At 36.5% G+C, this 14,688-nt stretch overlaps 1 protein-coding gene across 1 annotated transcript in view; it reads right to left on the bottom strand.

The window, feature by feature from the left end:
- Positions 1-14,688, bottom strand: part of SLIT2 (slit guidance ligand 2) — a 350,885-nt gene that overhangs the window by 103,318 nt on the left and 232,879 nt on the right. Inside the window, 2 exon segments of the mRNA XM_023759096.1 lie at positions 4,754-4,825; positions 5,294-5,365. Of these exon segments, the coding sequence (XP_023614864.1) occupies positions 4,754-4,825; positions 5,294-5,365 (144 nt within the window).

Genomic DNA, 14,688 nt, shown 5'->3' with positions numbered 1-14,688 from the left:
ATATATATATATATATACCACAGACACAGAAAAAAATATGAAATATCTTTGGATGGCAAATGATTTGCCATCCAGAGTTGACTTGAATTTGCATATATACAGTTTTTCCTTAATTTTTACATTTTCTACAATGGACATATATTACTTTTGAAACTGAGAAAAAAATAATTCTAAAAGAAGTGGTTTTGACAAGACAATAGTGTGGTGAAGGCTGTGAGTGGGAGGGGCTTAGTGGGTGGAGGGGGTAAATGGGGGGTGGTGGGAAGGGGACATATAATACTTTCAACAATAAAAATAAATATAAAAATACAGATTTTAAAACCCTTTCAAACAAAAAATATTTTGAAAATTAAATAAGTGGATGCCATAATTAATACATGAAGAAAAAGTTTAAATGAGAGTTTAAATAATTAATATGTTTGGTAGACAGCAGTACATGATTTCCGTTTGAAAAGGAGGAAAATAACAATACAAGAGAGATAAATAAGAGTGAGGATAAAGCTTCCCTTTTAAGATGTCAGTGAGAGGTAGGATATATTACAAAATTGAAGAAAATTCTCAAGGGAATAAATAAAGCTGGGTGCTATATTGTGTAAAGAGACTTTAAATCTGTATAGATTACCGTGGTAAAGTTACATAGCATAACAAAAATTCATTTCTGTAGAATATAGATATTTTTTATCTTTAAATTCTTTATTAGTTAAGGTATTACAAATGTGTCCTCATCCCTTCCATTAACCCCCATCCTCCCCACCCCGACTCATGCTCTCATCCCCCTGTTGTCCATGTCCATTGGTTTGGCTTATATGCATGCATACAAGTCCTTTGGTTGATCTCTTCCCCTTACCCCCACCCTCCCCTACTTTCCCTCTGGGGATTAATAGTCTGATTGCTGTTTCTCTATTTCTTTAAAATAGATATTTTAAAGGTAAATCAATAACAGAACAAATAATTTTAATAGTCAAAGAAGAAAAGAGATAAACCTGTATTGTCAGGGTCAAGGAGGCAAGGGAACAAAGAAAGGGTAAAGTAAGAAAAAATAAAAATGTTTAAGATCAAGAATAAGAAAAGAGGAGCCTTTAGGAACACAAAGGAGCAGATTACAGCATCAATTCAGGATACTCAACTCATTACTGTTCAATCAGTTCATTCAACAATCAATATTGTACACTTACTGTGTGCCAGGAACATGGCTAGGTTCTAAGCCTGGTGCCCAATTACACTAACTCCAACTCTTATTTTTGAATGTTTATCATTTGTGCATGTTCCAGGCACTGATATGACCAAGACGAATAAGGTATGGCTTCAAGAACAACCCAAAAGAATAATTTGAATACTGAAGGAGTTTCATATTTTGAACCGATTGATAATTAAAGGAGGAAATATAATGCATAGAAGTAGTGGGAGGCCCATATAAGAATTTATGGGCAAATAATTTGGTAGGTTGTTTATTGGTAGGCTCAAATGAAGGGAGGATAAGCTGGGAGGTATGTCATGTTTGCATTATGAAACTTATTTTTACAGAAAATCATTGTTTTTTTATATATATATCATGTTTAAAAAGATAAATTTTTTTTTGTTTTGTTTTTTTTTTTGTAAATGAGACAATTTGGGTTCATGGGAGAAAAAGGGGATCAGACAAGGATGGAGGAAATCTATCTGTGTAGGTGGCATTGGGTATATGAACCCAAAAGCTTGAAACTATTATACTAAAGAAATACTACATAGGATGGTAATGAGATTTCTCCACAAAAAGGGATAGCAGTACTAGTGCTGGGTATGATTTTCTTACATACAATAAGATCGACATGATAAAAAATAAAAAGAAGCAAAGATATAAAAAATCCAAAGACCAGGAATATGAAGTTGGTTGGCATTCAGAAAATAGGGCCAAAATCTATAAAAATGAGGGAAAGACGTGTCATCACATAAAGACATCAAGTGCAAGAAGGCCAGTGAGAATGTGTGCTGTGCTCATAAGAAGGAAACAAATGTTAAAAAGAAATTAAAAGGTGCCCTGACCGGTTTGGCTTAGTGGATACAGCATCGCCCTGCAGACTCAAGGGTCCCAGGTTCGATTCCGGTCATGGGCATGCACCTTGGTTGCGGGCACATACCCAGTAGGGGGTGTGCAGGAGGTAGCTGATTGATGTTTCTCTCTCATCGATTTTTCAAACTCTCTATCCCTTTCCCTTCCTCTCTGTAAAAAATCAATAAAATATAGATTTTAAAAGAAAGAAATTAAAAGGTAAAAATGAATTCTACTGAAAAGAATATAAATACATGAGGGACTTGCATAATACCATCTAAAGACCAAGAATGACAGTTTTCTTACATATGACTTATATTCAGCACTCTATATACAGTGCACAATTATGCTGATGGAGAAGTTTTTATAGTTCTTTGGAACAATAGGAACATTTTAAGGCAGCTTCTGCACCTGCTGCTAGAAGGAAGGCTAGGAATTCTAAACTTAGTTTTACCATTGGAGTTTCCACTCTAGGATAGTAGGTCACTATCTAGGTACTAGGATGCAGCAACACTGGTGCCCGAGCTTTGAATTCACCTGTCCAGTTAGATCTCCTACTCAAGACAAAAATATCCAAACCAGAAACCTATTAAGATGGCTATCAGGTAAAAGGTGCTATGGGCAGGTTTCATTATCTAATTATACAGTAGAGAGCTATACTTATAAATTAAAAACAATGTATACCTGAGAAGTAAAACACTCAGCAAGTTTAAAGACAGAAAAGAGAAAGCAGAGGTTACTCCCATTCTCATTTCCCTTGAAAACCAGGAGTAAAATGCAAGGTCCCAGGCAGGAGAGTTAACAGGACTCCAAGGCAATACTGTAGGAAGTGTGAATACAGAAATGAGAATCAAAATACAACAGCCCTTCACTGCAGACCTCCGTGGAACTGGGGGGCTACTTAGTGAAGAGAGGTGATTACAATAAGTGAACTACAATCTTTTGCAAGGGGTTAATTAGGAAAAGAGGAAAACTATAGCTTTCCTCTTTAGGATTTGGGGTATAAAAATTCTCTGGGATAATTAAAATCAAGAAACATACAAATTGATAAGAATCAGAAGAATCTGTCAAGGCCATGTCTGGTATCTCTTGAATTCTTCTCTTTGTGCTTTAACAAAACCAGCAGGGGAGTAATCTTGCCCCCACCTTAGAGACAGAACAGCTGAAGCACAGGGGACTTAGTAAGAATTCTCCACGTCTCTTGACATTTAATGATTACCTTTGAGGCACAAATACTTGAAGGGCCAGGAATTGGTATATGGACTTGACTTCTGTTCTGCCCTTTTGGCTGAATTTACTTTGGATAGTATTATTGTCCAGAATAGCACACACAGTACTTTATGGACAATTTGGGTGATTTAACTGTGTATTACATTGAACGTTGGTATTTTAGAATCTGACAGCCCATCTTGAGGGTAATACATGACTACACTTTACATCTTCTGCCAACAATTGTTCCCCTAGCCTTGGACTTTCTGGAGTAAAACAAACAAATAAACACCCCAAACAAACAATGAACCTAAGCAGACACTGCTGAAGTGATAGTTTCTTATTTTCTTTTTTTAAAGAAATATGTAGTTTTCTGAGCAGAGCAATCTGAACACCCACGTGCCCAGGCGAGCGCATCTGTCTCATCCTCCCCTTGGTGCAAGTGCGTGTAGTTGTTATATAAACCCTGGTGTGTATCTGGGTCTTGCACATTAATATCATGGAATTCTCACTGGCTCCCAAGGACTTCTGAAATTCATAGAGCTCTGCAGTAATTTACATCAGTAGGAACCATTCTCTAAGCATCAACTCATTAAAAATACATGCAAGCCTTCGTTTCCAAACATTAAAGTTAAAATCTGAAATAAAGGTGACTTTACTTGATGAACTTCTGAAAATTTTTACAAGTTTAAAGGAATGACAGACTTTACCTATTTATTTTAGAACCACTTTAGCTATCTCCCTGAAAGTCCTTTTGACATTAAAAAGCTGTAAAACTGTTCTTATCTTTGAACTGTTAGAGATTAAAGCTGGCTCTTTCAGGGAAGTCTGAAGGTGAGAAAGCAGGGAGTTGAGGGGTCTCTCCCTGGACACCTTCCACTGTTCTCTGCGAGACGCCAGCCAGCATCCATCTAGTGGGGACTGATGCTGTCCCCAGAGATCTAGCGGCTTCAGGATTATAAATACAACATTGACCAGAGCACTCCAAAATAAACATTTCCCCTTCATTTCAGAAACAAAAATGATCAAAAAAGGGGGCTCTTTACTCCTGCTCTCTAAACAGCAAAATTATCAAGTCCTAAAATATATACCCTAAAACTGGCTGATTTTTTTTTTACTTATTGATTGATTTCAAAGAGGAAGGGAGAGGGAGAGAAAGATAGACACATCAATGACAAGAGAGAATCATCCATTGGCTGCCTCCTGCACACCCCCTACTGGGGATCAAGATCACACAACTCAGGCATGTGCCCTGACCAAAATCGAACAGTGACCTTCTGGTTCATAGGTTGATGCTCAACCACTGAGCCACACCGGCTGGGCTATCACAGACTGATTTTAGTGACAGGTAACACTCCTCAATGAAAACAGTGGAATTCACTAATGACTAATAATAATTAATGTTATTAATAATTCATAATACAAAAACTTAAAGGAGCAATTTTTAAAAATCCAAATGAAAACACAGAGCCACGATTAAGTATGCTTTCCTGCAGTGCTGTGGTCAATACTCACAGTGAATTCAGGGAGCGCAGTCCTTGGAAGGCATCTGGTGCTAGTTCGGAGATCTGATTATTGCTCAGGTCGCTGAGATTAGAAATAGGGTTAGGTTATATTAAATACAATGGCAGTGAGATTTATTGCAGGAGAAAGCTATTTATTGCCTTTGTATGCTGATTTTGCACCTATCAATACATGTATATAATTTGTAACATGAAACGTCTAAAGTGTCCTACATTTTAAAACGTCACCACCCTTTTAAATCAATTATTGACTGTTTTCTTAATTATAAAAGATGCCATGTCTTATTTTTGAATATAGAGCATCTAAGATTTGACTGCACTCATGTGAATCAATATGTAAAATTAGAGAGAACCTTAAACTATTACACAGTTTAGCTATTAATATTACATACCATAGAACTAGCATCAAACAGTCCCATCACTTAATATTTAAGCTAACACCTAAATATTCATACTTAGATGGATGTCTTTGCACAGTCATGACCCGTAAAATTTTAAAAATTACACATATTCCAGAACATTTTTCACTCACATTCTTCTAAGCTTTTTATATGGTGAGAAAGCTCCAGGAGGGATGACCTTGATTGAGTTCTGTTCCAGACGTCTGCAATAAAAAAATTCATTTTTTAAATGGAAACCTGAGCTCTCAGCTATGTTTAATTCAAACCCGCGATTCATGTCAAGAAGAAAAGTTGGTTCACTTTATGAGTAATATTTTCTTTTTTTCCTAAAATATGACCATTATAGCTAATTGTTCTGTGACCTAAATGTGGAGCAAGATTGGAAAAAAAACACAATGCAATTAGAACAATAAAAAATCCTAATTTTTACGCATTACATGTCCATTAATATTTAAGACTGGACTTTGTACAAAGAGAAAGCACCTGTAGGGAATTAATTCGGGAGTACATTTTAGTAACCCTATTTCAGTAAGAGAAATATGTAGCAACACTGGGTAGATATATAACATGTTTTAGAGCTAATTATAACTCTTCCACAAAGGAAATTATTGTAGAATATTAAATCTTATAAACCGTTTATGTCCTCTACAGAAAGTGTATTATACATTGAAAAAAATTGTTATGCTCAGAAAATTAATTTTGAAGCTTCTTATGAAGCAAAATCTTAAATTCTAAATCCATAAGTACTACAGGCATTTTCAGTAAGACTGTCTGGATTCTGATTCATTATGTGAATATTTCATGTGGAAAGCACTGCAGCAAAGTGCATTAAACACAACTGAAGTATTTTTATGATGCACTAAAATCAAACAGTTGAAAATAACTCTCATATTTTCTACTCTATGGTTCTGCTATCAGAGAAAGACAAGATTCTACCCACCTGGTTATGAAAGAAAAAGAAATATATACATATTTTAAGTGTCTTTGTAAATATTTTAGTCCATCAAAAACGGTGCCTCTCAGCCTCATGTCTATCCATATACATATCCTATTAAACATTTCCAGTCCCCTTCCCCTCTTCTCTTCTGCCCTATGTCCAAGACAGCTGGCTTCTGGGAACTAGGCTTTTTGCCTATTGGCTTTTGTGTGACTTGGCCAATGAGGGGCACAGGTTGGAGACTGAGGTAGGAAGAGGGGAGAAGCCAGGATATTGTCCCCTCAGGGAAGGTTCTCAGCAGTCCTCTCCTCTCTTCCTAATTTCATCTCTGGCTGGGGCCACCTCCTGACTTAGCATAACCTCACTTTATTCTTAGGTCATTGTAGTCCTGGGGGTGAAGAGCCTTCTAATTTTGGTGTCATCTTCTAGGACTGTTAAATTCATTCCTCATGTTAAATCCCTCTACTGAAATACCTGGCATGAGCTCCACTTTCATGCCTGGATTAAATATATATATGTATATGTATATATAAATAGATGTTATATCTACTTATATATTTATAAATGAGAGTATATATAATGATTAAATGTGTCATATACATTGGTTCATTTTTATTGAATGCTGGTAATACTTTAATATATACATTATTGATTAATGAAAATCAATTCAAAACAAATAAAAGATCCCTAGGAGATTTAGTAACATTGATTAGGTATTGGTCTTTTCCGATTCCATAGCCCTTTCAAGGCATCTCAATCCTCATTGCTCTTGAACTCAATGTGGCATTTGATATCGGTAACAATCCTTCTTTCCTTGCATGTGACACTACATTCCCCTGGTTCTCACTCTACTTTTCTTTTCCTCGCCTATTGCTTTGCTTTCTAACCCCCTACACATTGAGCTATTCCTCGTTTCTGTCCCTTCCTCTCTTACACAAAAGGTAAAATCCTGTCTCTATCACCTGCACCATTAGTCAAAATTCTCCCCCTAAAAAACAGAAGTAATTCTGTTTACATTAAAGATAAATTCAAGTTTATTTATAAAATATGTAAGGAATAAAATTTAATTGCCCATAATGCACAACTAAAATTGGTGAGTTTATTTCTTATGCATGCATACTTATTATTTTCTATAATTGAAGTATTAGCATACAAAGAATTGGAGTTGTATCCTTTATAACAAATATCATATCATACATGTTTTCTTATATTATTAAAATTTTTGGAAGACATTATTTTAATGTCTTTTAATATACAATTATCAAAATGTTTTCCCAAATCATTTCCAATTATTAGCCATTTAGGTAATATTTTTACATCTTTATTCATAATACTGTTCAGTCATTTGAAGGTGACTGATACACAGCCACCTTTGGAAGCCTTACTTTATTTCCTCAGGTATGGTTAGCGGTACCTTTCCCTATACACCTGAGGGCATTCTCTTCCCAAGGGCTTTTATCTCTCTGGATTCCATTTTTTACAAATTTCTCCTCCACCAAGTTGTTGGCTCTTAAGCAGCATATTTACCCCAGAAAACCAGAAATAAACTTTATGAAGAAAATGTGGATTTGGTACCTCAATTACTAATGTAGGTTCTAACAAGGCATATTTTTCTCAAAAGTTCTAAATATAACACAGGGCATTTAAATAATTTCCCTAATACATTATAGACTAGAACATTACAAATTGATGGTTCAGAGACACTTTTTTTTTTGCTGTAATCCATTCTTATAGTTAAATTGTAAAAAGTTTAAAATGTAATCAATAAAAATAAAGTTAAAAAGAAAGCCATAGTTGGCATATTATTGATTTTAGAACTTTCTTCAAATCCAGGCCAATGAAACATTTCATTTTGTTAAAGATTTGCTCAAAAGATTATAATGCTATGATGAGAAAAAATTAAAAAGTCTTAGTGACTAGTAGATTTCATTTAACAGTCATGTAAAACAAGTTCATATAGCTACCTTTCATAAATTTCAGGTTCTTGAAAATAAGAAAACCAGGATATATTTTATAAACTATAAACCATACGTATCCCAAATGGTTTCTTTACTCCTACAAAATAGAGGGGGAAATATTTAAACCAAATTATTTAAAAAATCAATAAGAAAAATATTAAGACTTTTCAGGTGAAGGTTTCAAAAAGCAAATGAAATGTACATTTTCTATCTCTGCTGTCCTCTGATCTTCTATTTTAATAGCATAGAATCTGCTGAATTTATAAGATGCAAATATGAATCCATTGTTCCATGAATAATCAAATTAAAAACATTTAGGGTTATAAAAACAGATAGTGTAATGGCTAAAATCCACCATAATTAAGAGCCTTCCAAATGCTAGTCCTTCATAGAAAGAAAATTCATTATTTGGAATTTCAAAGTAAAAATATATTTAGAAAACTAAATAAGGGAGGGAGAAAATTCTATAAATCACATAGTGTAAGAAAACCTTTTTTAAATGTATAAAAGTAGACAGGACCTTACCATTTTCCTTTTTCTCCATAGAATGTATGTGAACAATTCTAAAACATTTAATCACTGTGTGTGTGTGTATCCATCTCTCTCTCTCTCTCTCTCTCTCTCTCTCTCTCTCTCTCTCTCTCTCTCTCCCCACCCTCTAACTCTCTCTCTATCTATCATCTATCTGTTTTATGTAAAGCAATTTGTTGCTACCACTTCATCAAAACCATAAGGAAGCTTTAGTTAGAAGCTCAATGAGATAAAAAAATGGAGACAGTTTTCTAACTGCTCCAAGCCAACAGTTTAAAATAATTTAACCAATAAAGACCTTTCCTCTCCACTCACATACATTTTTCTCTTATTCATTAATTACTGATTTTTATATGAATAAAACATGTCTTGACACTTTTAGAGTTCCCAAAGCATGAACTGCAACCAATATATGTCACCTTCTAGGGCCTAATTCAGATTATAGAAAATGAAAAAACTATCAAAATCTTACATCAGTAGAGTATTCAGTGCAGTGTCGCTGGGCAATTAAAAAGGTCCAACTAGTTCTGAAGCCACAGAGAAGATATTAAGTGATGTGAAGACACTTTAGCTCATGGTTCAATCCCCAGGCATTAGTCTCAATATCTTCAAACTAGACTATTTTGACAAACCGTACAAAATAACATTCACATGCCAACACATAAGTAGCTCTCTCTCCAAGAGACATTAATGTTTTGTATCTGTCTATACACAAAGATGACCACGTGTAGCTCAGTGATTAGAAGCTTACAGAGATTGGGATTACATTATATTTATGTCACTCATTGGCTTTCTGGACCTTGCAAAGTTACTTTGCTTCTTTGTGTCTTAGTTTCTCCTTCTGAAAAATGAGGAAAGTAAAACCTACCCTAAGTGTTTTGGGAAATAATGAGATGTAGAAGAAAATATATGGTATTTTTTTTCTTCTTGCACAAAAAAAGGGAAAAGAAAAAATATGAGAATATACATGTGTATATATGTAACCACACATGACACTTAGCATTACATAATGCCTACAATACATTTTAGTCACACACATATACACATACACATAGATTATATAATTGAATAAATCTGGTATATGATTTGATCTCTAATATAAAATAAATACATATGGTTTAAAACATGTTTTTAAACAAATAAGCAGTACAGATTTGCAGATAACTCAGTAACTATTAAACACATATACACATATATCATTCATTTATGTATACATATAAATATATATACATATATATATACACACACACACATATGTATGTATATATAGTTGCAATTTCCATGATAAACATGTTTAACATGTGGCTTAGAAACTAAAATAGTTTTGACTGGCCAATGTGGCTTGAAGTTCGATTCCCAGTCAAGGCACATGCCTGAGTTGCTGGCTCAATCCCCAGAAGGGGGTGTGCAGGAGGCAGCCGATCAATGATTCTCTCTCATCATTGATGATTCTATCTCTCCCTCTCCTTTCCTCTCTCTGAAATAAAGAAAAACATATTTTAAAAAACCTCAAAAAGTTTTTACAGCACCAGTAAAGTATGAGATTGGATTGATGGTATCTGTAACATACACAGCCCAGATGCCGATTATGCATGGCAATAAAACTGACAGTTCTTTGCAATTTCCCCATCTGCTTTTAATGTAAATGGCAAAAGCAGCTGCCAGAGCACAGAATATAGATTTGATGGGGTGAAAGGGGGTGTGGAATGACTCCAGCTTCTGAAACTGGGACTTCCCAGTGTGGCCAAAGCTCCTTAGCCTAAGGAACATCAGCCGGCTTTTGAAAAGGAGGAAGCAGGGATGTTTCTTTGAGGTTAGGGATTCTCCTGCCTCTTACATAATATTTCTAAAGTGGGGACTTTCTATTTCTGGAATGTTACTTCTAATGTGCGCAGTAAATGCCATTGAAATCCTTCATTTGTCCCCACAGGAAATGGCCCAGGATTCTTTTAGACCCGAATATTATTTCTGTTATGTAATTGCAGTCTCCAGAACTTTGTAAGTTTAATAAATATTTCAGCAGCTGAAAGAATATTGGCCCCTAGAGAGACCCGACTTTGCATATACTAACGTTTTTGCATTAGGACTGTGCCCACACTAATTATCGGCCACCCCTTCCTTGCTTGGCATGACTTATTGCTGAAAATTGTCCATTTCCTTAATCTTATTTTATTTCTCGTGACATCATTCTAGGGTACATTCCCCTGAGTGTAAACTCAATTGATGTTTTCATAGTAGAATTAATTCTTTTTTCCACTTGGCCTTTGGGCCTGTAAAGCAAGACAAAAATGAGTGTGTGTTCCTATTGGCCTCACATTTCAGGCAGTGACCCTTCGAGTGTTAACATGTTCATGCATGCATTCCTATGGATGCATATTCAAACACACAGATACACTCAATGCACACATCACCTGATTTAGGTATAGAGAGAAATGTAGAGGCATATGGCTCATTAATTTCAGGGGGACAGAGTATAGATACATAATGCCAGTAACACTACGTTTTCATGTGTGATTTTTCTTTAGCAATCCCGCAAAGAAAAACAGAATGTCTGTTGCTTTGTTTTTCATTGATAACTAAAACCTGCCCTAGCAGGTTTGGCTCAGTGGATAGAGTGTTGGCCTGTGGAGTGAAGGGTCCCAGGTTCGATTCTGGTCAAGGGCACATCCTTGGGTTGCAGGCTCAATCCCCAGTACAGGGGTGCAGGAGGCAGCTGATTAATGATTCTCTCTCATTATTGATATTTCAATCTCTCTCTCCTTCTCCCTTCCTCTCTCTGAACTCGATAAAAATATATTTAATTTAAAAAAATAACTAAAACCTCGTGAACACTTACCATGAATTAGGCACTGAACAAAGTCCCCCATGGGATTTTAGTTTTAAAAATATTATGCAAATTATCTTTATACATCGCTTATTTGATAGTATTACTCGATGAATGGGTAGCAATTTGCACTCTCCCCCACCCTGAGTTATTAGCCAAGTTCTCCATTATTTTCCCCCTAAAGTTAGACAGCACCGTGATCACTAGTGGAATCTGAACTACATAAATTTTCAACTTCATCTTTCCAGCTGATTATATAAATATAAATTAGAATTTAATTCCTAGAAAAAAAGACTCTTTCATTAGTCTGAGAATGAATAATACTCTGACCAGACCTCAGCTGCCTTCACTTTTATGCTGAAGTCTACCCAGGGCTTATTCCACATCTGATGGTACCCACCTTTTCCTGTGGATGATTTTAGGAAACTTCCCTACAGCACAAGGGCCACTTCTTGGCGTCTCCTCCCACACTGCCTGCTGCTCCGTGGCCTTCACCATGGCACAGACAGGCTGTTGCTACCTCACTATCACTGGGCTCCTTCCCTCCAAGCCACTCTCCACTCCACGATGGGAGATTTTTCTAACACGTCTAACCATGCTACCACCCTGCTCCACACTTTCTTGTATCCTATTGTCATCCAAACAGGCGATCCTGCCAGATTAGACTTCTGCTTTATGTCCTAGCATCTTAAAACTCTTAATGTCTCAAAGATATACTCCTCTCACTTGACTGGGATTTTGCACATGTTCTTTCCTGTCTAAAAAGCCCTCAATTTCTCTGTTTCAGACTTGAAGATTCCTTGATTCTCCCAGGCAAACCAAGGGGCTCCTTTCTCTGTGTTCCCCGTGCACATGCATTTTATGAATTATCATATAATTTAAACACTTCTATTTGTCTAAAACTTCAATTCTCTGCAGGGTAAACATTTTGAAGGCTGGCACTGAGTATTGCTGGATACAGAGTCGGCACTCAGGGGGGAAGGGTGAAAGGGATTACAAATATCCATATGTATTTTTTTAGTATGTAGAATTTAAAAGAATTAAGGGTTCAAAATTTTGGAAGGAGCCAGGGCAGCAATAGCATGCAAAATCTGTTAAAAATATATGGTAAATGTGTCTAAAAAAGAGGAGGAACAAATGTATGTTTTTAAAGTTATACTTAGTATCACAAATGGAGGCTGTAATCAGATATAGCATTCATGAATTATTCTTTTTTTTTTTTAGTATAAAATAAGAATTTGGTGCCCTTGACCGGAATCGAACCTGGGACCCTTCAGTCCACAGGCCGACGCTCTATCCACTGAGCCAAACCGGTTAGGACTCATGAATTATTCTTATTTCCACTTTGTTATATGTATGCATGCCAGTGGTCCAGAACAGAAGGACTCCCAAACCTCACTCATATCCGCTCCATCACTGTATCACTGTGACTCCTTTTCAGCCGTTTTTATCACTGACGGAGTAAGAGCAGTCCAGTGAGTATACACAGGAAAGTGAGTTTCCATTGTATCTATTTGAATAGCATGTCTGGAAACAGTTCTAGTCTCTGAGAATTTGCAATCCATCTTAGAAAACGTTGAAACAATACTTAGTCTTCCGACAACATTGCTATACCCCCCCCTTCCCATGATTTAAACTTTTCCCTGACCATCTTCTCTCAAACAAACAACAGCAGCAGCAGCAGCAACACAGATTTGTAGGGCTCCCAGCTTCTGAGCCCTAAAAAAGGCAACCAAGAGTAAAGACATAGATATTAAGAGTCACAGAGACATTCTAAATTGTTACAATTTATGTTCTTACTAACTATTCTCCATGATGTATGGACTTTCTGTATAATGCTTTGAACAGGTGACATGCCACAGAAAATCTATAACTGGATTGAAGAGGACTAAATGTCTACTTTATAGCCATCCATCACATTGTATTTGTAATTTTATACCTCGAAATGTGATTTAAGAAATTAATTCTGAGGATTTGATATACACAGAATCAATTTGCTACTAACGATTTGTCGCCATGGGCCAGTTCATATACAGGCTTGCCTCTGGCCTTCCATCTGAATGAAAAGGTTTCAACAAGCAGAGATCAACATAGCAAAGTACTAGCAACAGCTTCTTTCTTTTAAACTTAATCTCACCTTATATTACACATTCTATTCCCCCCCCCCCACATCTTCATTAATCCAAATCCCTTTGTCATATGGGGGCTTGGGGTGTATCCTGCTGTGATCCCCAGCACTGTCTTCCCCACCCCACACTATGCTAAGTGTTGGGGCAGAAATGGTGAGGAGAGAAACATGTTCCTGCCCCCCTGAAGCTTGCAGTCTAATAGAATAGTGTGACATGATTCAAAATATCAAGTTAAAGAAATAGAAGTTCTGTGCAGATGAAAGCCAGGGGGAGGGAGAATGTTTAACACAGAACAAGACAATGACATTACAGTAGTTCTAGGCATGAGACAATTTGAGACAGCCCTGTTTTGCAAGCATTCCTGTACCTGCATGCCTTCTCTATGCCTCTTCCACGTTCTTTTGACGTGTAAGTTTCTTAAAGTTCTTAATGCCCTGTTTTTCTGAGTAATCAGTTAGTCTCTCCTGATGTTTTCAATGATTGCCCTGTACACTGTCCCAACAGGCTGAGCCATGCCCACCTTCCTTTGGCAGCTGGATAAAGAAAGGGACATGAACTAGGGAGACAAATAAACGTAAGACTGAGGCCAGTTTAGGCATTTCGCAATTGAAGAATTTCTGTTTTACAAGATTTCCTAACTGTTTTGAGCCCCATCTTTTTTTTTTTTAATATATTTTATTGATTTTTTTCAGAGAGGAAGTGAGAGAGATAGAGAGTTAGAAACATCAATCAGCTGCCTCCTGCACATCTCCCACTGGGGATGTGCCCACAACCCAGGTACATGCCCTTGACCGGAATCGAACCTGGAACCCTTCAGTCTGCAGGCCGACGCTCTATCCATTGAGCCAAACCGGTTTTGGCGAGCCCCATCTTTTTAAAATAGCAAAATGAGGTTGGCAGCCTTTAGGCCTGTGAGGTAAGTGTGCATGGGTTCCTTGCGGAGGGAATGTGGCCTTAGAGCAGTGGTTCCCAACCTTCCTAATGCCGTGACCCTTTAATACAGTTCCTCATGTTGTGGTGACCCCCAACCATAAAATTATTTTCGTTGCTACTTCATAACTGTAATTTTGCTACTGTTATGAATCGTCATGTAAATATCTGATATGCAGGATGTATTTTCATTGTTACAAATTGAACATAATTAAAG

This window comes from Myotis lucifugus, unplaced genomic scaffold, assembly GCF_000147115.1.
Source record: "Myotis lucifugus unplaced genomic scaffold, Myoluc2.0 scaffold_147, whole genome shotgun sequence".
In the NCBI taxonomy this organism is placed as follows: domain Eukaryota; kingdom Metazoa; phylum Chordata; class Mammalia; order Chiroptera; family Vespertilionidae; genus Myotis; species Myotis lucifugus.
This window is presented reverse-complemented; position numbering and strand designations above follow the sequence as displayed.